Source organism: Thalassophryne amazonica, chromosome 17 (genome assembly GCF_902500255.1).
Source record: "Thalassophryne amazonica chromosome 17, fThaAma1.1, whole genome shotgun sequence".
NCBI classification, from domain to species: domain Eukaryota; kingdom Metazoa; phylum Chordata; class Actinopteri; order Batrachoidiformes; family Batrachoididae; genus Thalassophryne; species Thalassophryne amazonica.
The window spans coordinates 38,376,711-38,399,467 of NC_047119.1; the positions used below are offsets into that span (position 1 = coordinate 38,376,711).

Consider the following 22,757-nt stretch of genomic DNA (forward strand, 5'->3'; position numbering starts at 1 on the left):
CTTAAAGCTGAATGTTCCCTGGAAAGCAGAGCATGTTTAGTTCTCCAGGACGTTATTGCTGAGGCCCACTCATGCTTTTCTTCCCTGGTTGCTTTCTCCACATCTGATTAGCTACAGGTCCATCACAGTGCAGTCAGCACCACTCTGTCAGCGGCTCCAACTGACCGACAGGGCAGTGACCCCTGAAACTGTCTTCATTAATCACAGATACCACACAGGGAGTCACAATGGGCAACCAGGCCGCCAGGATGGTTTGCATAATGCTACTGATAGCGGCACAGATCATGCCAAACATATTTCACAAAAAAAAAAAAAAAATCAAGACTTATTTTTAGGAGAAGTGGGTCTAAATTCGGGGTTATTTGTGTGCATGCACATGGAGTTGGATGCTTTATCCAATTGCACATTGGTCAAAAACACTGAATAAATGAAAAGCCAAGGGAATAAATCTTTATCAGAGAAGACATGGATCATTTTGTTCACATCAAAGAACCGTTCGATAAGACTCAGTCATCATTAGTGCTGGATTTAGACTTTGAATTGTGGAAGTTTGCCCAAGAGACTGAAAAACAGCTACACACGCTGATGAAACTAACATTAAGCTACAAATCAAAATGCATGCATATGTTAACAAGAAGACATGAGCCTGAAAATGTATTTCCTCTAACAGGAAGGTAATGTTTTCATAAAGAATATTACACCTGATACTGAAGCTCCGATGCTTGCGTCACCAGAGGGCGGCGAGTCTGAATGAACCTTCTTCTTGAAGTTTGTATCGTTTGCCAGATTTTGGCTCTCTTTCAATTCAGGGGCTCCATCCATAGACTATACGCATCACAGTGGCGTGTGTAGGCTGTTTTATCCTATTCTGAAGGTTCCTTGGAATGCAGTCGACAAGTCTTCTTCAAATCTTCTTTCCAACGAAAACGAAGAATACAAAAGGTGCATCCTTTGTGGCCCAAACAATCCAGTCATTGCGTGATTCCTCTCAACCCAACGCCCCACTCACCAGCCAAAAGACGGGTGTGAGTGGCAAAATGGAAAAAAAAAAAAAGTCTAGGGATGCATTCTGGAGGGTTGTTTTTTAATTGATGACTATTTTCTCACTCCGACTCCCCCCCACCAACAAAAAAAAAAAAAAAATTTAGTTATATTGCTTAATGTGTATTGTATTTATATTTTCTTTTACACATTTTCACCTTTTCTTTGCCTTTATCCCAAATTGATATCACAACCTACACATTTATTTGTTAAGATTACTAACCGCAAGAGCAGTAATCATTTTCGTATTTTTGGCTTTCCTCATCCTAACCAACTTGAGTTTAAAGCTAGAACACCAAACAGTGCTAGTATTGCCCGAGTTTAAACATTTTAAAAAACATTACTTCACATCTAACTTTTGTTATGCAGAAAAGTTAAATTAACTAAACTAATCTCTATGTGGCTCATCAATTAAACTTTGTCCAGAACTATAATAAAACTTAGGTGCAGATTAATACTAATTGAAACATTTTGCTTGTTAAAATTATCACTATTATTATTATTATAAAAAAAGTATTAGGATGAAAAATGTGTAAAAAGTGGACCTTTAATCTTACCGTCTGGATTCGTCCCTGGTTTGCAGTCGTTGTAGTTTAACCACAGCAAGGACACTCACAGAGACACTCAGAGCACTGTGAGACACACAAACACACTGCCTGCCTCCTGGATTGATTTTTTTTTTTTTTTTTTTACACAGAATATAAACATTAAAAAGAATGTGGTTTTCCGCATTTCCGAGTAGATCTCACACCCCTAAAAATGGTTAGTTAAATTATATAAAAAAAATGCATATGTATTATAAATGAGTAATGTTCAGAAGTATAAATAACTTTTACTAAACTACAGGTTATGTCCATAACACCAACTTGTCATGTGCAGCTGTCAAGATTACTCAATGATGGAGGCAGGGGCGAGATAAGTTCACGATGCAATTACAAAATGCTCTGTGGGCTACACCGTCTCATTTCAGAAAGGTTGGTTCAACCTCAGCAGTCTTGGAAGGCCAGCTCTTCACAGAATGCAGTCTTGCTAACCCCCAAAACATGAATCAGCTGCACATCGTAAATTATCCGCAAACCGTGGCTTGTAAAATGTGTCAAGTGAAAAAATATCTCCCAAAACATGAACGTGCATCTTGCAAAACGTGAATTTCTTGACAATTTGGTGTATGTGCTTGGCTGAGGAGCCAATGGTGTGGATTATGACTGCGTGGCTCTCACTTTCATTGCACCACGGGGTTTCGTGCCAGCATTTCCTGTTACTGGGTGAACAATACAATGCTTGGTGAATTCTGCTTCATGATGATAGGAAGAGTCGACAATGAATGATCAAAAAGTGACCTCGCTATGAACACTTGGCCGCCACAAACCAGTTATTCCTGTGGTAACTTTTCTGACACCTCCTGCTTAAAACCCAAAAAGTCAGAAGGATCGTGAGGCACCGCTTTCACGGTCTGCATTCATACTGAAAATCAAGATCAAAAGCAAGCTTTTGCACTTCTGCTCCACAGGAGGTTTTTGTCCTCCCTGAGTTTGCCTTAGGACACCTGCGTTACCGTTTGACAGGTGTACCGCCCCAGTCAAACTCCACACCTGCCACTGTTCCCAGGGAAAGTCACTTGACGCCGGAAGCGAGAGCCCGCTCGGGACTTGACTCACTGCCTCACCGGGTGTAGTGACCCCCCAGAAAAAAAGACATTTTTTCTGGAGATAAGGTTTCCGATCAAAATTTACTTAAGCAATTGATCCGTAAAGTGAAATACTTATACTACTTAAACTGAAAGAAAATATATATCATGAATGATATTCATGTTTTGCAACTTAAATTTTGCGAGACCTGCATTCACGTTTTGTGGGATATTTTATTCATGGTTTCCAGCAAAATTATTAACAGTTTGAGGATATTCACGGTTTACGTAAATTTTCATTAATGGTTTGCGGATTCACGTTTTGCAGCAAATTCATGTTTCAAGGGACAACAGCCTTCAAAGGATGTGGACCCTGAATTGAGACACAGTCTACAACGTGGTCAAAGACAACGCATTGCTTCAGTGGCAACAAAACTGTTTCATTTTGTTTCCTTCTGCTTAAAAAGCTGGGGGTCATACAGAAAACTATTTGCTTGTATTGTGACTTCTGCAGTTCAGTTTCGATGCACACTGCATGCACACTTCTCCTCCTGGTAAGGAGAGTGTATTTGAAGGCAGTGAAAGTAATATCAAAAAACAGAAATTGTCTGCAAATAAAGCAATCTCTTTTTTATGGAGGTGATGATCTAGTGGTTAAAGCGTTGAGCTTGAGACCAGAGGAACCTCGGTTCCAATCCCAGTCTGACCAGAAAATCACTAAAAGCCCTTGGGCAAGTTCCTTAATTCCCTAGTTGCTCCTAGTGTGTAGTGGGCACCTTGCATGGCAGCAGCCTCACATCGGCGTGAATGTGAGGCATTGATGTGTAAAGCGCTTTGAGCGTCTGATGCAGATGGAAAAGCGCTATATAAATGCAGTCCATTTATCCTACTTGCCCAATAAGGTAGTGTCACTCAAGCACTTCCTTTTGTTGTACATTTACACATCACAAACATTATATCTGTTAAATCTGGTCAACAATGACTATATTTCTTTGTTTTACATCACCATAAAAGCTGTGCTATGCAGCTTTTAGCTTATATTTCCATAGTATGTTGTACATTATTTGACCATTAGAAGTCAGTTTTTAATGAGTTAAATGAGGCTTCGCCTTTTGATTAAACTGGCTGCGAAGCTTCACATCTCCAACGCTAGCTTTCATCTACATCTGTCGGTTGCTTTGTCACCATGTGTTGACTAATTTTGATCAAACTTGGTGGTGGGGTGGAGCCTCTGCAAATAAGAAACTCTTTAAAGGCTGGCATGAAGAAAGTTTCAAGAGGGCACCGGGAAAGTGACAGAGGTGCGTGTGTGACCAGAGGATCTTTGATTCCTTTCTCAGATCAGACGAGCACAATTACTGATGTTGTCTTGAGCAAAGTCTTTAATTCCCAAGTTATCTTTACAATGAAAGTGTGTTAAGAAATTTGTTCTAGTAGTCTATGATGACTTTTTCACCTTTTTTCAGCATCATTATATGCAAATATTGCCGTTTTGTGCTTGTCCCACACCCAGACTTTTGATCTTTAATGATAAAAATGAATGGTAAACAAACGTTTTTTCTACATACATAATTGGGGTATTCAATGTCATACAACTGTTGTAATTATTTTTTTTTTTAAACAAAATGTAGTTGTCCCACACTATTGCCGTAATTTCCACCACAACACTGTAACGTCCCTAAACAGTTTGTATGAAAGATTGTTTGGGTAGTTTCTATGGAGATAAACAGTGACATCAGAGCACATGTATATAGCACCAAATCACAACAAACAGTTGCCCCAAGGTGCTTTATACTGTAAGGCAATGGTGTGGTGGAAATTACATTTACAAGGCCAATAGTGCCCGTAGTTAAAGAATCACCCACATAGGTGCACCAAGGTCTAATAGCCCTTAGCTGAGGTGTACTGTAGTGTGAAGTGCTGTTTTTCAAAGTACACATAACATGGAAATGGATGGAAGAAAGTATATAAAAGAATATTCATTTAAAATGTTTATTTTTGAGACATCCTGCAATCGAAAACTATAATATTAGGTTTTTGTTTATGATGTCATAAGGCAAAAATATTGACTTTTTTTGAATGTCAGGGAAGAATTTTTTTTTTTTTTTTTTTTGGCCTCCTGCAGCATTAATTTAACCATGATGTCAGTGTGAGCTTAATCTTTAATGCCAAATTCTTAGCATCATTAAGAACTATTGGTCTAAATGTTTTGCTAAATACAATAAACAGGTATTAAAATTGTGAGCTGGTTAGTTCAACATGAGCTGTTGTCACACATGAGCAAAAAGAGTAAGAACAACTAAAGGTTTCATGTTAAGTGCCAAAGTGTACTACTGTATCAATCTATGATTTGTCACCTTAAATCCCAAAAATTCAAAACCTTAATAATAAGATGATAGGATAATACAAAGTCAGTGAAGTCAAAAAGAAGTACAGCCACTGGAGAGTTTGTGGGTTCTGGGTGACACTGTTATTGAGTTGTTTTGAATATATGTATCATTATTCTGTATCTGTTTATTGTTCTGGTGTACTGAATGAATTATGCGGTTGTACGTTGTTCTTATTCTGGCTGTGTCATTATATTCTTTGTTAAAACAGTCAGAGCAGATGGCCACCCAAGTCCGGTCTGCTGGAGATAAATGGGTGCTTTTTTCAAGTCTACCTTACTCTTATTGCATAGTGCTTTGACATATCAGCTGTTGGACTGTGCCGTATAAATAAATTGAATTAGAGATCTGTAAGCAGGTTTACAAAATAATACCCTATGCTCAGCAAACTACTTGCTTGTATTATAAAATCAATCATAGTAAAGCTTTTTTTGAGGAAACACCTGATTTAACAAAATGGTCAACATCTGTGCTGACAAGCCCAACCGGTATTTAAAAATTTTATCATCATTCATGCAACCTCGCATGGTGTGCCAGCATTGTGCAAAGTTTCACTGAAATCTATAAATCTCTGTAGGAGTTGGTCTTACAAAGTCAGTATTATGACGCATCAAAACAGAAAAAAAAATGACAAGTCCAATTATATGCCCATAAAGATGTCAGACCAGAATTATTTTCCTTCATACACATCTTCATATGCTGTACTATCTTTGTGTGAAATTTCACTGAAATCCCCCGATCAGTTTATGTGTGATTCCTACATATTGCCCTAAACATTTGTTTGGGGTAGAAGAGATGGACAAATGTGTCAAAATATCACAAGAAAAACCACACAGCTCTCAAAACTAAAACTGATAGCTAGTAGGTAATCAGCAGTGACAACAGCACAAACTGTTGTGATTAAGCAAATAATAATAAAAACAAAAATCTGCAATTTATATCCACATCTGGATATAAGATGCCTGCTGCTTTGCATTGCTCATATTGAGAATCAGATGACTGCAATTAAAAAAAAAAAAAAAAAATGTTGATGCGGCTCATTTCATTCACATGATCCTCTACTGCCATCTAGTGGTCACTCGAGCAAAATTGCACACCTCTTTACCATGAAAAACTATTGTCATAGTCAAGGACACACCACTTTGGGCATTTATGCAATAGGTGTTCTCTCAAAATATGTTTTTATTTTGTAATGCTTTGACAAAGACTGTTCTGGATGGCTGCTAACCTTTTATTTCAGTTGGTACAAACTGGGGATTCAGCATCTCAGCATCTTATCGACACTTTGATACAGTAATCACAAATCGATCCACTGACCTTACAATTTATAGACAACTTGCTCTTCCACCTGATCCATGGTCACCCTGCTGTCACAAAATCAGTATGTTGTAGATGAAGCACAGACTGAAGGTCTACATTGATTATGAGATCAAACAGCTTGTTCATATCACAGTCGACACCACATTTGACAGAATTTAGACTGCGCTTCCCGCCGCCATTTGAATCCACCCAGGCTTCAGGACGCTCTGAAGACACCTAGTACCAAGACATCTATTCGTGCCTGAGGTCACTCGTTAGGGTCCAGGCCTCAATCATACAGTAACATAGGAAGCACCAGGACAATACATTTTAAAGTTGAAAGACTTTGACATCCGTAGTCCTCAAAAAGGTATTGGCATCACCAAGAACCTCCTGACTCAGTAAGTTCTTTACAATCACCTCTCAATCGCAAAGGCCGGGAACCCGGAGACACGTCACTCACTAACAAACGTCTTTACAAGTTCCATACTTTCACCACATACAGATACATTCTGACAGCTGATTCCAGAAAGTTACTGAGTGCCATTTTTAGGCCTTTGGGTCTTGTTAGTTTTTCATAAGGCCTCAGACATGATGAACTGTTAAGTATTTTATGCTATCTGCTTTTTGTATTTGCTGTTACTTTATTTCACAGCTAAAGGAAATTGTCCATATGTTCGTAACTGCCAACTGGGAAATAAGCACCAAACACAGGAGAGCACACAGAACATGCGGGAAAGCTGGCCTTTATTAAAATTCTGTAAGCAATCAAGTATAACCAACAAAAAACCTGATGGCTGCACTGATGTGGATGCTGGATCTGTGTCAACAGCGACCTTACTGAGCAAACAATCAAACACGACAGGTCCATTTTAAACTGATTGTTTTTTCTATGTATACAGAAAATTCCGTAGCGGAGCAACAATCAGCATCAGTTGATAATCCTGAATTCAAAGCCAGCTTAGTTAAGAAGAACAACCAGACAGGCGTAGCCTTAAAAAAAAAAAAAAAAAAAGATATTTTACGACTATTCATTGTCAAATTTTGTCAGTTTGAGCTAAATCACAAAATTTTAAGTTTTTGTTTTGTCATTTCTGTGGTGCTGGGACCAATCTCTGACAAACTTGCTGTGTACATGTAGGCTGACCTCAGAATTGACCTTAAGGTCAAGGTCATTGGGACTAAAGGTGAAACTTACTATTTTCACTGCAAAGTTCACCAAATCTGGTACACGTATGTCAGAGGGCTCTAGAATTGCACAGGCAACATCATTTTTCCTAAAGTCAATCACAGGGGTCAAACGTCAAAGTTTATGTTTTTCACTCTGATCTGCACTTAATTTGACCAGAGGTCAATCATTTGGGTAAAGGTCAGGCTTGCAGGGTCAACTGTTAGACTGCCATAATAACCCTTACTAGCGTCACATCCACAGGTACTATTACCCAGTTTTTTGGAAAAACTAGGTCTAGTTGACATGTATCCTTTTGTGTGACTCGTGACATTTCTTTAAGGTGACACAGTCATCGTCTCCTTTCCCACGGATGCTGATCGAGTCAGCTTTTCACCGGTGTGGAGCCGCTGGTGCATCTTGAGGCTGCCGGGCTGGGTGAACCTCCTGCCACAGACGATACAAGCATACCGTTTCTCCCTGGTGTGAACCACCCAGTGCGACTTCAGGCTGTTCGGTCTGGCGAACGACTTACCGCACTGATCGCAGGTGAAAGGCTTTTCTCCAGTGTGCATATTCATGTGGTACCTGAGCCTGGCTCTAGTGCCGAGATGCTTGCCGCACACATTGCAAGCAAAAGGCTGACCTGGTTTCTGCCCGGTGTGGATCCTCATGTGGTTCTGAAGCGCGCTGGCATGGCCGCACCGTTTGCCACAGGTCTCGCAAACGTACAGCCGCTTTGTGTGAGTCTGCATGTGGTATTTCAGGGCACTCTGGTGGCTGCAGCCTTTGCCACACACCTCACAGGTTAAAGGTTGTTCTTCGGTGCGCGTACGCAGGTGATTCCTGGAGACACTCACGTTGCTGCTGCTGAGGCCGAGTTCTTCGCAGCGGCTGTTCGTCTGTATATGAGTCACCCGATGAGTCGACAATGATAACGACGAAAGGAAAGACTTGCCGCAAGTTTCACACACAAAATGCCTGTCCCCTGAATGCTGGTTCTCGTGTTCAGCCAAACTCTCTCTGCACTCGAAGGTGGTGGGACAAAGGGAGCAGACAAATGGCTTCGTCACCGCAGGACACCTGTGCCGCTGAAGAGCCGGCAGCCCCACAAACTCGCCCTCGCAAAGCGTGCATGTGTAGCTTCTCTCTTTCTTCACGCTGTGCTGATGCACGTGTCTGTTGAAGGAACTCTTGTATGCAAACTTCGTCCCACACTGACAGCATTTGAAAGGCTTGTCTCCGGAGTGACGTCTTGAATGCATCGCCAGACCCTCAGGTCGGGCGAAGCGTTTGCCGCACTCTGAGCACAGGTGAGGTTTGGAGTGATACAGAAAGTGCTTATCGAAGAAACATTTCAGAGCAAATGTTTTGTCACAGCAAGGACACTTGATTGGCCCCGGGTGAGCCTTCTTATTCTTCTTGCTCTTCTTCTTGGATGCAGATGAATCTATGTCCAGCTGGACAACAACCTCAGCGACATCAGACTCCGACTCTGTCAACGGGGTGTTTTGTTTGTCAGATAAGTATCTGGAGTTATTCTCTTCATGTGTCACAACATCTGTTGCAAGGACAAACATGAGCTTTTGTTAGGACACAATATATCAGTGATTATTGCAACAGAAATTTTGAAATGCCTTTTTTATTCTTTTGACATTGTAGCGACTTCTTGCAAGTCTCGCAACTTCAGCAAAGACAAATCTCTAGCTAGGTAGCAGCTAACATGATTACCCAGTGAAGATGTCCTAAACGACGAGCTAAATACCATGCTAAGAAACACAGCCAGCTAGCTTCATGAGCATTGTAGCAACTAGAATAGCTCATTTGAACACTGGATGTTAATTACTTGAAGGGAATTTGCAGACTTTTCTTACCTCTGACTGCAAACTAATGATCAGAATCAGGAACAGTTTATACTTCAGTCAAGTAGAATTGTACACAACTGGACTATGTGACAGAACTAATCTACATAACATAACTTCAAGATGGTTTGTTCTGGGCATTGATACAAATTGGGGTGTCAAAGTGCACCAAACCTGATGCAAAATATCTGTGCAGAATACTCTATGCTTTCTGGAGTGAATTTGGTGATTTAGTCAATTTACATCGACACAAAATGTAATGGGGGTGGGGTTGCCATGTGCACACATACATACACTACAATCATCACAGGAAGACGATAAAGCCCAATAGCACTGGAAACTTACCTTGGTTGTCGTTCTGTTCTCTTCTGGATACATCATCAACTGTGATATAATTTAACCAAATTCTGTGTTAAACATTTGCCATTTAAGAGTATGAAGTTCAGCAAACATCAAGCTGTGGGCTGACTTACGCTCTTTTGAATGACCAGTCTGCCCAGCACACAGTGTGATACTCTTTTCTGCAACAGCACCGCATTCACATTGGCCCATAGACACCGTCAGGAGCATGGATATCTTCTCCACTGCACCTTTTGTCCACGTTTTCATGAGGGAAGCAAACTGAGTCTGTAAAAATAATGGATGAAATACAGTGAAGAATTTCCATCTCGCACTATGGAATCCAGGGATAAGCACTGGAACCAGTGGGTTTCAGGGACTATATTGGACTTATTTCTTCTAAGTGCAATTGTGAAATCTTGAAAAATGCCTGTACTCTGTGCTCATGATGGATATGTTTTACTTTGGTAAAGATTGTGGCACCAGATCTCTAGGTAGGTCAAGCAACTGTGTTGACGTGTCATCTTTGTCAATATTAACCATATCGTATGCTCTCTGCAGAATGCGCATGTAAAATATTCTGGGATTGTACGTGCAACATATTGAAATTCTGCTGCAGTAGAAAACTTCTGTACCTGTGCAAAACTGTGGTCCAGAAAAATTATTCAAACTTTTTAATCAAGTTCAGAAAAATTAAACCTTTAATGTAAACCATTTAAGATAGTGATTTGTAAAGTTGCTCGGCATCAGATTTCAATGCTTGTTCTGACATCAGATGTGCACAGCGCCCTTTCGGAAATGTGAAAACAGAATACAATGATTTGCAAATCCTCTTCAACCTATATTCAATTGAATACACCACAAAGATAAGGTATGACAGACATTTTTTTTAATACAAATATTTGTTCATTTTGAAATTGATGCCTGCAACACATTTCAAAAAAGCTGGGACAGGGGCAACAAAAGACTGGGAAAGTTGATGAATGCTCAAAGAACACCTGTTTGGAATATTCCACAGGTGAACAGGTTAACTGGAAACAGGTGAGTGTCATGACTGGGTATAAAAGAAGCATCCCAAAAAGCTCAGCCGTTCACAAGCAAAGATGGAGCGAGGATCACCACTTTGTGAACAACTGCGTGAAAAAATAGTCCAACAGTTTAAGAACAATATTTCTCAGCGTTCAACTGCAAGGAATTTAGGGATTCCATCATCTACAGTCCATAATATAATCAGAAGATTCAGAGAATCTGGAGAACTTTCTACACGTAAGCGGCAAGGCCAAAAAACAACATTGAATGCCCGTGACCTTCAATCCCTCAGGCGGCACTGCATTAAAAACTGACAATGTATAAAGGATCTTACCACGTGGGTTCAGGAACACTTCAGAAAACCATTGTCAGTTAGCACAGTTCGTCGCTACATCTATAAGTGCAAGTTAAAACTCTACCAGGCAAAGCGAAAGCCATACATCAACAACATCCAGAAACGATACCGCCTTCTCTGGGCCCAAGCTTATTTGAAATGGACAGATGCAAAGTGGAAAAGTGTGCTGTGGTCTGATGAGTCCACATTTCAAATTGTTTTCGGAAATCATGGACGTCGTGTCCTCCGGACAAAAGAGGAAAAAGACCATCCAGGTTGTTACCAGCACAAAGTTCAAAAGCCAGCATCTGTGATAGTATGGGGGTGTGTTAGTGCCATGGCATGGGCAACTTACACATCTATGATGGCACCATCAATGCTGAAAGGTACATCCAGGTTTTTGAGCAACACATGCTGCCATCCAAGCAACGTCTTTTTCAGGGAAGTCCCTGCTTATTTCAGCAAGACAATGCCAAGCCACATTCTGCATGTATTACAACAGCGTGGCTTCGTAGTAAAAGAGTGTGAATACTAGATTGGCCTGCCTGCAGTCTAGATCTGTCACCCATTGAAAATGTGTGGCGCATTATGAAGCGCAAAATACGACAACGCAGACCCCGGACTGTTGAACAACTGAAGTCATACATCATGCAAGAATGGGAAAGATTTCCACCGACAAAGCTTCAATAATTAGTGTCCTCAGTTCCCAAACACTTAGAATAGAATAGAATGGTTTTTATTGTCATTATACACAAGGTACAATGAAATTAAAAGACGACTCCCATAAAGCAAAGGTGGAGAGTAAATATAAAAAGACAAATAAGAATATATACATGTATTTACAAAGGAGCCAGTAGGTATATATAAATAGAAGTCTGTGCTGCTATTCATTGCATTCACCGTTATAAAAAATAAATGCAATGAATAGTGCAGACTGTAGGCTAATGCGCATTCAATACCCATATTGCACTTGGCTAGAACATGTTTGTGAATGTGGATGTGCGGGCCTTGATGGACCGGTACCTCTTTCCTGAAGGCAGCAGTGAGAACAGGCTGTGCCCGGGGTGTGAACCATCGAAGCTGATGCTTCTGGCCCTGCGCAGACATCTGGTGTTATAGATGTCTGACAGAGAGGACAGCTGCGCTCCTATGATGTTCTGTGCTGACTTCCTGACTCTCTCCAGAGCCTTCTTGTCAGCCTAAGAGCAGCTCCTATACCACACCAAGATGTTGTTGGTGAGGACGCTCTCTACAGAACACCTATAGAAGGACAGCAGCAGTTCCTGGGACAGGTTGACCTTCCTCAGTGACCTTAAAAAGTACAGACGCTGCTATGCCTTTTTCACAAGGGCATTGGTGTTGGTGCCCCATGTAAGGTCCTGAGAAATGTATGTTCCCAGGAACTTGAAGTCACTGACACTCTCTACGGTGTCTCCCTGAATGAGGGGGGGGGGGGGGGTCCTCCCTCTTCTGCCTAAAATCTAGCACCAACTCCTTTGTCTTTGAGTTAAAGGTGATAGAGAGAGGTTGAATGGGGCATTAATCCTTGTTCTGTGATGTGATATGTAGCCCCCAAAAAATTTGGTTGGGTCTGTAATGGCTCAGAACCTTTCTAAAAGGCTCTCTGAAACAGCTATGTTACTATGCTGGGTTTAGAATGCCTCGTTTGCCTTTAATGCCGTCGTTTTGGAGCTTATTTGGCAACCTCATTATGAAATGCAAGTAGGTGGTGCTGATCGTTGCCCTTGCTCTCACTGAAAAGAAAGCATTATTTATTTATTTTCATTGCTTTTATATTTTCTGTTGTGTTTCTATTCAGGTTTTTTTTTGTCTCTTTCTCTAAAACTGTATATAATAATCATTAGATTATTAATATATAAACAAAAATAAATGTAAGAAATATTACAATTTGAAAACAAATGCACCCGAACGTGATGACAGCTGCAATGCTTTTAACATTGAAAATGCCATAGACATGCTAACGCGTTAGCATCGCTCCCGTTTTTAAGTTATAAAATACATCTATCAACTGTTTCAGAAGAACATAACGGGTCGGTTTAACACAGAAAATGTAAATAATACTCACAGACGTATGCTCTTTAGGGTTTTAGCAGGAGAAAATTAAGCAAAAGAAAGAAAAAATAATCGAAGCATTGCTTCAATCTGCGAAGCATTGCTTCGATTGGTTCAAGGTTCAAAGCAAAGCCGCGCTGCATAAAAGTTGTTTACGGACCCGCTGCAGGGTCTGTAATCAATACAGTAATGATCATTTTCCTGACAAACACCCCCCAAAACGACGGCCACTCTGAAGGACCGATAACATAAGGGTGATTCTTAGACTACGGGCACTTATGTCCTTTGATCATATTGTATGAAAAACAGAAAAAAAGGGGAAATTTCACACTTTTATAGTTATCTTTACAATGAAAGTGTTTTAAGGAATTTGTTCTAGTAGTCTATGATGACTTTTTCACCTTTTTTCAGCATCATTATATGCAAATATTGCCGTTTTGTGCTTGTTCCACACCCAGACTTTTGATCTTCAATGATAAAAAATGAATGGTAAAAAAACGTTTTTTCTAATGTTTTAAAATATCTCTGAATAAAATATCAGTAAAATAATCAAAACATAATTGGGGTATTCAATGTCATACAACTGTTGTGATTTTTTTAAACAAAATGTAGTTGTCCCACACTACTGCCATAATTTCCACCACAACACTGTAATGTCCCTTTAAACAGTTTGTATGAAAGATTGTTTGGGTAGTTTCTATGGAGATAAACAGTGACATCAGAGCACATGTATATAGCGCCAAATCACAACAAACAGTTGCCCCAAGGCGCTTTATATTGTAAGGCAATGGTGTGGTGGAAATTACATTTACAAGGCCAATAGTGCCCGTAGTTAAAGAATCACCCATAATCGTTAAGCACAAAGCTTATTGATGTCGGTGGATCGAGTCATTTCTTAACGATACCCAAAAGGAACCGGTTCTCGATACACATCCCTAGCTGCTAAGGGGTTAGCTCATTCCCTTTAGAGGAACAAACCAGAGCTAACGTGCAATTCTAACGTGCAATTCTTACAACAGGAATATGGCGCAACACAAATTTTAAACAAAAGAAAATGTGATACTCACAGGCTGTACTGATTGCTGGCGTTGATTTTGTCGCAGAGTCGGAACTGACCCTCTACTGAGTATTAAATGCCGACTGAAGCCAGCTCGAAATTGTGCAAGGTTTGTGAAACAGTCCTACGTGAAATGCGCAGAGCAAATAAATAGTCGGCGGTTGTATGTACTGGGGATGCGGTTAAAAATGAATAAAAGCCAGTGATCGCGTACATTGCTTTCCGTGGGAAGATTAGTAGTCCGCTAAAACAGCCTGGGAAAGCACACCTGTAGCTCGCCATTGCTTCTCTTCGAGTGTTACAAATGGGTGGGCACAACCTTATGAATAATTAAGGGGTGTGTGTGAAAGGGGGTGGGTGTGGGTGTGTGTGTGGGGGGGCTATTGGTGAAAAAGTGACGTAAGTTTTCTCTCAAAAACGGATTGGCCTGTTTTCTAGGGGCAATTCAAAAAAGGAGAAATACTTGAAACAGAGGTTCTGAAACTTGCTGGCACTTCGTGTGTATTCCCCACAGCGGGGAGACTTTGAACTAACACCAAAAACATGAAAAAGATGATTTTGATTCTCTATCCCCTTCAAGTGCCAGGTTATTTGGGTAGCACCAAGTAGTGAGGTTCAGGACCTCCTCTCTGTAGGCCATCTCATCGTTGTTGTGAATCAGCCCAACCACAGTAGTGTCATCCGAAAATTTGACAAAGATGTTGCTGCTGTGGGTTGGTGCACAGTCATGGGTGTACAAAGTGTACAGCATGCGGCTGAGCACACAGCCCTGAGGGGCCCCAGTGCTCACTGTCAGCACTGAGGAGTGGTGGGACCCCATCCTGACTGACTGCAGACGGTTGCTGAGAAAGTATCTGATCCATCTGCAGGTGTGCTCGCCAATGCCCAGACTGCGCAGTTTGAACAGTCTGCCTGGAACAAGTGTGTTAAAAGCAGAACTGAAGTCCACAAACAACATCCTCGCATAATTGCCAGACTGTCCAAGATGTTGACACACTGTGTGGAGGGTTGTGTTGATGGCATCACCTGTGCACTTGTTGGCTCTGTATGCAAATTGATGCTGATCAAGGTTGGGAGGCAGTAAGGATTTTATGCGCCTCAGCACCAGCCTCTCAAAGCACTTCATCACAGTTGAAGTGAGAGCCACAGGTCTGTAATCATTCAGACTGCTGACCGACTGTCTCTTGGGGATGGGCATGATAGTGGCAGATTTTAGGCAGCTCGGGACCAGCTTTTTTGAAACGTGTTGCAGGCATCCATTTCAAAATATATGGGGTTAAAATTGTCTCATTAATATTTGCAAATGCACACAGGGTGATCTACAAAATCATTGATTTGCAAATGTGTTCAGATATCCACAAATGCAAATTTCATATTTGTAACTTGTAAATTGGTCTTTGCAAATAATGCTGTATTTGCAAATATAAAACTTAATTTGTAAAAAAAAAAAAAAAAAAAAATTACATTTGTAAAACTGGAAATTGTATTTGTGAATTGAGTTTCAGCATTTGTGGATCACCAATTACACGTACAAATTAAGTTTTATATTTGCAAATACAACATTATTTGCAAAGACAAATTTACAAGTTACAAATATGAAATTTGCATTTGTGGATATCTGAATACATTTGCAAATCAATGATTATTTGTAGATCACCCTGCGTGCATTTACAAATAGAGACAATTTTAACCCCATAAAAATAAGCAAATATTTGCACAAAAACAACAAAGTTTATCAGTTTGAACATAAATATCTTGTCTTTGTGGTGTATTCAACTGAATATAGGTTGAAGAGGATTTGCAAATCATATTCTGCTTTTATTTACATTTTACACAATGTCCCTACTTCATTGGAATTGGGGACGTAATATAGGTTTGGCTTCTACTGGGTCCGGACCTTTAGCAAGACCGCAGTTTGTTATACAAATAATGAATGTTTGAGTGCAATGGTAGGAATATTTCATGAGGTTAAAGATGGAATGTTCCATTCAACAAGGCTCATTGAATGGAACATTCCATCTTTCACCTCATGAAATGTTCTTTCTTAACGGAAAGAACATTCAAATAATATTTCAAATAAAAAAAACTATTTGTTTTATATAAAACCTCAAATAGATCCTTATCATTTGATATTTTGTTAATTTTTATATAACGCCTTAATAGATCATTGTCATTTGAGTGGTGGCTTTATGTTACATGACATGGATCATGCATGCCATTTGCCATTATGTTCTATTGACTGTGCAAATTTGGTTTCATGTTTTGAACAACTGTACAGCGCCACCACTGCTCGTGCTCACACTAGTGACTACGGCAATTAGCTTTAAAACAAACATGGTGGGGTTTGTTTTATTAACGGTGCTCATTCTTGTAATACAAAAAACAAAAAAACAAATCAAGTACGCCGCAAGCCATCTGGAGGTATTTGCCGTATTCGCTGGGATGTCTCTACCTGAAGTACAAGCGCTGTCGGATGAAGAGCTTGACAAATTTCTGTCAAGATTTTTCGCTGGACTGAGGAAAGCAGATGGCAATCTGTAAAAATAGAAGTCAATACACTGGATCAGGTATGGACTACATTGTCAGGATTGTTAGCCCTTATATAAAACAAATAATGAATGTTTTTTCATTCATGCAATGGAAAGAATATTTCATTTAGTGAAAGATGGAATGTTCTTCCCTTTGCACTCATAAACATTCATTATTTGTATAATAAACAAGTAACCCACCATGTTTATTTTTAAACTAAGCGGCGTCGCCGTGTCAAAGGTTGTGAGAGTGCTAGTTTGAGTCGCAGTCCTTCAATGCTTGATTGCTGCATGTTAAGGTGGTTGGGGTGTGCAACGGTGCAAAATGTATGGCACCAAAATTGCACATTGACTGGAACAAAATTGCAAATGGGACTAACGATCAATATCACGACACACAAACCACCAATCAAATTACAAGGATCTATTTAGGTGTTATATAAATTTAATTGATTTACTCATTTAATTTGGAACAGAGAATCACAGTACAGATAAAAAAAAAAAGCTAAATATCTGCTCACGAGTATACATTTGGTCATAAACAAGGAGCATTATTAACCTTAAGTCATTTCAGTTCAGTATGTCCACCAATGAGAATTTTTTTTCTTCCTTAGACATAATCTGCAAATATTACTTTTATTATAATGGTAATGTGCTGTTGACTTTGTCATCAGTAAAAGAGCAGCTATAGTAAATTGTGAATTGGAGCGAAATGGAGCCTGATAATCACAAAATAGGTGTAAAATGGAACGAAATGGAGCAGAATGACTCCAAATATGATTCAATTAAGTACTTTTATTTAATAATTTTTAAGTGAAATGGAGCAAAATGGGGACTGATAAGAACGAAACAGTGAAAAGTAGTGAAATGGAGCAGACTGACTCCAAATATGATTTAATTAAGTACTAGCAAAATGGTGTGAAATGAGGACTGATAATAATGAAATGGCGGCAAAATGTAACGAAAAGGAGCAGACTGACCCATTGACTGGTTTCATCTCTTGAACACGAGATAGCGCACCTGTCCCTAACACATCAGTGTGCCTAGATAGAGAGAGTGGCGTCAACCCTGAACATAGCACCATTTTGGGCCCAACTGCGCTGAATTACTGAATGAACCTTTAATGTTTTCAACATTTTTTAAAAATCATTTAACCACATACAGCAACACATCCAGGTATAGGTGCTATCAAAATAAATATTGCAACTACTAATAAACTGAATTTGAGTTTTAACACCATGATCGCTTCTGGAAATATCAAAAGCAACAACAGACCCAAACAATGAGCCCACACTTCTATGTTTGAACATCATGTACTCTGCTGGAAGTTCTTATTTACTACATGGCTTACAACACAGCGCCAAATCTAGGGTTGGGTATCGAGAACCGGTTCTTTTCGGGTATATTGATATCGAATCATTTCTTAACAATTCCCTTATCGGTCCTTCAGAGCGGCCACTGATCTGCAGCGGGTCTGTAATCACCCATTTCTGCAGCGCGTTCTATTCTGAACCTTGAACCAACGAAATAGTGCTTCGATCCTTCTGCTTTGTTTGTTCATTGCTTCGCTCCTCTCCAGAAGAGGCAACTCTGCTTCTTAACCCCTCTCAAAGCCATTAAAATATGTCAATTGTGAGTCACTTTTGTGTGGATTAAAGTGACTAACTAGGACTCCTGTCTTGTTGCGAGAATGAAAAGAGAATCGTCCTCCGTTCTGTTGCTCCAAATGCTGCACTGCTCTCTATCGAGTCTAGAGTCCGGACAGAATTAATAAGTTCAAAGCAAATCGCCCTTTAAATCAAACGACACCTCTTTCCAAACGTTGTAATACAAACAATAAACTGCAATCAATCAAAATGTTTTTTTTTTCTCCCAAAATGAGACGTCCTGCGCTGACGTGCAGCAGCCCAAGACTGTATGGCTGCAGACCTGCAGACACCAGCAGCCATCTGAGTTCAGCTCAGATTTATGGAGAGTAGGGATGTGGAGATTAATCGATATGAATTGGGATCTAGATACAAACGTGCGCGATGCGAGTGTATTGATTCATTCAATGTGCATCGATTCACCTGACGGGTGAAATCCTGATCGCATCGCTCGCTGCGTGCTTGCATCGATTTTTTTCAGAGGCACAATGAATGCATCATTCCTGCTTTCCGTTTTGTTTTGAACATGGAGGGAAGCCTGAAAGCACATTTCAACCACAACAAACATGCAGGTCCGCGAGCAGGTGGAGATTTTTCAGGTGCCTAAAACATTTAAATCAGGCGTTTGGAGATACTTTGGCTGTTTTAAAAAAGATGGGAAACTTCACAAGACGCAGGTCGTTTATAAAGAATGCCGTGCTGCTAAACCATACAGCCGCTGCTGCTCCACTCGGACACTCAGATTGTAAACCTCCAGCAGAACGCTGGTAAGAAAAGTATCTCAAATGACTTTGCCAAGGCGGTACTCTGTCAATGAGTGACTCACTTTAAGTCACTCATTGTGATGTTGTCTTACCATAGAAGGGATTGTTGTTATTTACTTCTGCCTTTCCCATGCGTACAGACAGTAGGCAGAAAACTCCAGACTCCAAGCAGATGCACTGAGAAAACGCACGAGAAGATGGCTTCAGATTACGTGTCAACTCTTGATCCCGAAGATCAAAAGCAATATTTTGAGGAATTAAATATTGGAGATGACGACCGTGAAGGATTTCAAGTTTTTAGAGGTGTATGATTATTTTATCAGTTGTCACGTGATCGCTGTTATCAGCCTGCTGCTGCAGACGTTGATGTCTGTCTGAGCTCTTTCTGCTGTCTGGTCCCATCTCTGTGGGCTGAGTGCAGCAACAGGACGTGCTTTGAAGTTAAGGAACTTTTTAAACGTAATCCAAAAAAGACACACCCGCAGAGTCCGGCTGGTGTGCGCATTGTGCGTCAGGCTGCAGTTCACCTGTGTTACAGTCATTAAATGCAGTTCTGCATGTGTGCAAGGTTGAAAAAATGATGGAGAAAAAACAAAAAAAAAAAACCAATGAGACAGAGGTTTCTCTGTGACCCCCCCCCCCCCAAAAAAAACACCACAATGAGGCGGCCACTTTAATGATATACATCTGCACATTGATTACATACATCTGTGGATCACATGACTTCCCCAAAATAAAAAAAATAAAAAAGATCCACAAACACAAAATCAGCCCGTGTGTGTGTGTGTGTATTCATACATTTATACATTTTAACAACCTGAAAGCCACCAGACCAGCTAGAACTGAACCATGGGTCTTTGGACAGTCACCTCTGTGTTTCTTCTCGCTGGTTTTATTTCTTCCGCGGCTTACAGTCATTTTGATGCCGGTGAGCCCAACTTTACACTTTGTGATCGTCTGTTTGTCTGCAAAATTGCTCTGAAAATCAAAATTAGTTTGCAGCCCTCATAATGACTTCAGCCACAGTTTATCGCCTAAATGTGGCACTGTACAGAGAAAACCAAAAAAAAAAGAAAAAAAAATACAGACAGGGAGGTTTGTTTTACGTGATGAACTCTGAACAGAGTGAGCTCATGTGATCCCATCTACCACCTGTACTGAATACAATTCTGAGCCAAACCACAGCCGATCCTTGAGGCTAAATGCTGCAAAGTGAAAATTTTTCAAACAGATTGTCATCCATCTGGATGTGATGTTTTTGATGCACAGCGCTGATCTGTCAGTGTGTGATGATCACCGAGTGCACGGTTTGAACAGTGATCTCTTCAAATATTACGCACAGTCAGTGGCTGCATAAGAGCTTTCTGCCTATGGGTGTGGGCCCCACCCAGCGCATGACATCACAATTCCTTCTATTTACTGTTTAAGTTCTGACTTTGTGATTAAACAGGTTCCACATATAAGGGAACCAATTCCTGTTCCATAATGTTGAATCTGGTAAATTTGCTGATAAGAAGTAAAACAAATCCTCTGCCTCTAGCAGAAGAACAACAACAACAACACTATTGGTTCAAGAATGGGAAAATACTTACTTACTTGGGTAGAAAATGTCAGTGTGTTATGTCTTGCTGTTTAATTGTTGCACGCATTTATCTCTAACGTGAAAATTTGCCGGTTGTGGCTCACTGAAGCAGCAGCCTTGTGTCAATACTTGTCAGCCATGTGTACTTTGGGGGTCATTCTCAACATCACAAATGGGCATGAATGTGGGGGCTTTTACTTTTTAATTCGGGAGAAATCTCACCTCCAAACTAAGTAAATTCTCATTTAATAAGTATAATTTATATCATTTTGTGTTCAAAACACATTCTCCGGTACAGTGTATATCATTCTGCATTAGAAGGGCTCCAGCCAGATGCCAGGAATGAACCCAAAGTGACACAGAGTGTCGTGATCCAGAACCAGCAAAGTGATCCATTTCCGGCTAATATTTGCACCACACATAATGTGGCTTCACACTTTAAGTAGAAGGGCTACCAAATCCAGACTTGTTCAGCTAGATAACATCCAAATACCCAATACAACAATACCCAATGAAGGATATTCAGTTGCATTATGGCTCCGTATAGTGGGACTTTTAACAAAGGTGATCCGGAACTGGGCAACTGTCTGTAATGCATCGTATCGTCATGTATCGCTATATGCATCGTATCGCTGGTAGTGTATGGAGATGTGTATCGAATTGTCAGTAATGACATTCACATCCCTAATGGAGAGATATGTCTTGCTGTTTAATTGCTGCGCGCATTTATCTCAGACGCAAAAATTTGCCAGTTGCGGATCACTGAAGCAGCAGCCTCGTGTCTGTAGTTGTGAGTCATGTGGACTTTGGGGGTCATCTCAAAATCACGAATAGGCATGAATGTGGGGGCTTTTACTTTTTAATTCGGGAGAAAGCTCACCTCCACACTTCATTTTTTGCTCGTAAAAACGTATAATGGCGCTTTCGAAACGAAGTAAATTCTCATTTAATAAGTATAATTTCTATAATTTTGTGTTCAAAACACATTCTAGGGCACTGTGTGTATCATTCTGCATTAGAAGGGCTCCAGCCAGATGCCAGGAATGCCCCCAAAGTGACACAGTGTCGTGATCCGGAACTGGCAAAAGTGATCCATTTCTGGCAAATGTTTGCACCACACATAATGTGGCTTCACACTTTAAGTAGAAGCGCTACTCCACCCAGACATTTTCAGCTAAATAACATCCAAATACCCAAATACAACAAGACACAATAAAGGACATTCAGTTGCATTATGACTCCGTATTGCGGGACTTCAAAAAAGGTGATCCGGAACTGGGCAACCGATCTGTACTCAGCGGCGCATCTCACAAAAAAAATAAAAAAAAACAAAAGCCAAACAATTAAATAAAAGTGCTTATTTGGAGTCAGTCTGGTTCACTGTGCTCCATTTCGTTACATTTTACCCCCATTTCGTGATTGTCAGTCCCCATTTCGCATGGCCCCGTAAAAGAGCTAAGCTAGCACACAGCACATTACCGTCATGGCTTCTGAGTCCTCGCTCTCGCCCTCGTCAGTTTTCAGAGCGGGAGTGGAGCAGCCTCGACGCTTCTCCTCCAGGAGTCTCCTCACCTCCGTCACCGCTGCTTCCACCAGCGTCTCCATGACTGCGAAAACTTCACTCTCAAAAATCTCCAGGCTCAACATGCTGACGGAAAACTCATCCAAAACTTCTTGAACGCACCTTAAGTCGTTTTATTTTCCTTTCTCTTATTTCTTTAAAAAAAAAAAACAGATCACAGTTTATTTGCTTGTTTTTTTGAAGACGAAGCTCCTTGCTACACTTTCTTCTTCTTCCCTTTCCTTAAGCGGTTTGCAGCCAGCGTTAACCCGTGTTACCGCCACCTACAGGCCTGGAAGGTAGGTAGGCAATTATATTTCGATGAACAATTATAATTTTGAGTGAATATGACCTAATTATGAGACAAAAACTATTAATTAAATGAGACTGTGCGTTTGAGGTTGTGGCTCACAAACTGTGGAATGCACTGTCACTGCATCTACGATCTGTGGACTCCACT

The 22,757-nt window shown here is 40.4% G+C and overlaps 1 protein-coding gene across 1 annotated transcript; it reads right to left on the bottom strand.

Annotated features, from left to right (window-relative positions):
- Window positions 1–7,087: 7,087 nt before the first annotated feature.
- On the bottom strand, window positions 7,088–22,483 carry LOC117529807 (oocyte zinc finger protein XlCOF6-like). Its single transcript, XM_034192668.1, has 4 exons — window positions 22,216–22,483; window positions 9,858–10,011; window positions 9,730–9,768; window positions 7,088–9,083 (listed from the first exon to the last, which is right to left on the bottom strand). Exons 1-4 carry the CDS (start codon window positions 22,381–22,383, stop codon window positions 7,861–7,863), a joined length of 1,584 nt encoding a protein of 527 aa, XP_034048559.1. The 5' UTR covers window positions 22,384–22,483; the 3' UTR covers window positions 7,088–7,860.
- Between the last annotated feature and the right edge of the window lie 274 nt (window positions 22,484–22,757).

Coding starts and splice junctions, on each gene's coding strand:
- LOC117529807 (XM_034192668.1), bottom strand. CDS start 22,383: ATGTTGAGCCTGGAGATTTTTGAGAGTGAAGTTTTCGCAGTCATGGAG. Junction 10,012..22,215: donor AGGACTCAGAAGCCATGACG/GTAATGTGCTGT, acceptor TTATTTTTACAG/ACTCAGTTTGCTTCCCTCAT. Junction 9,769..9,857: donor GACTGGTCATTCAAAAGAGC/GTAAGTCAGCCC, acceptor ATTATATCACAG/TTGATGATGTATCCAGAAGA.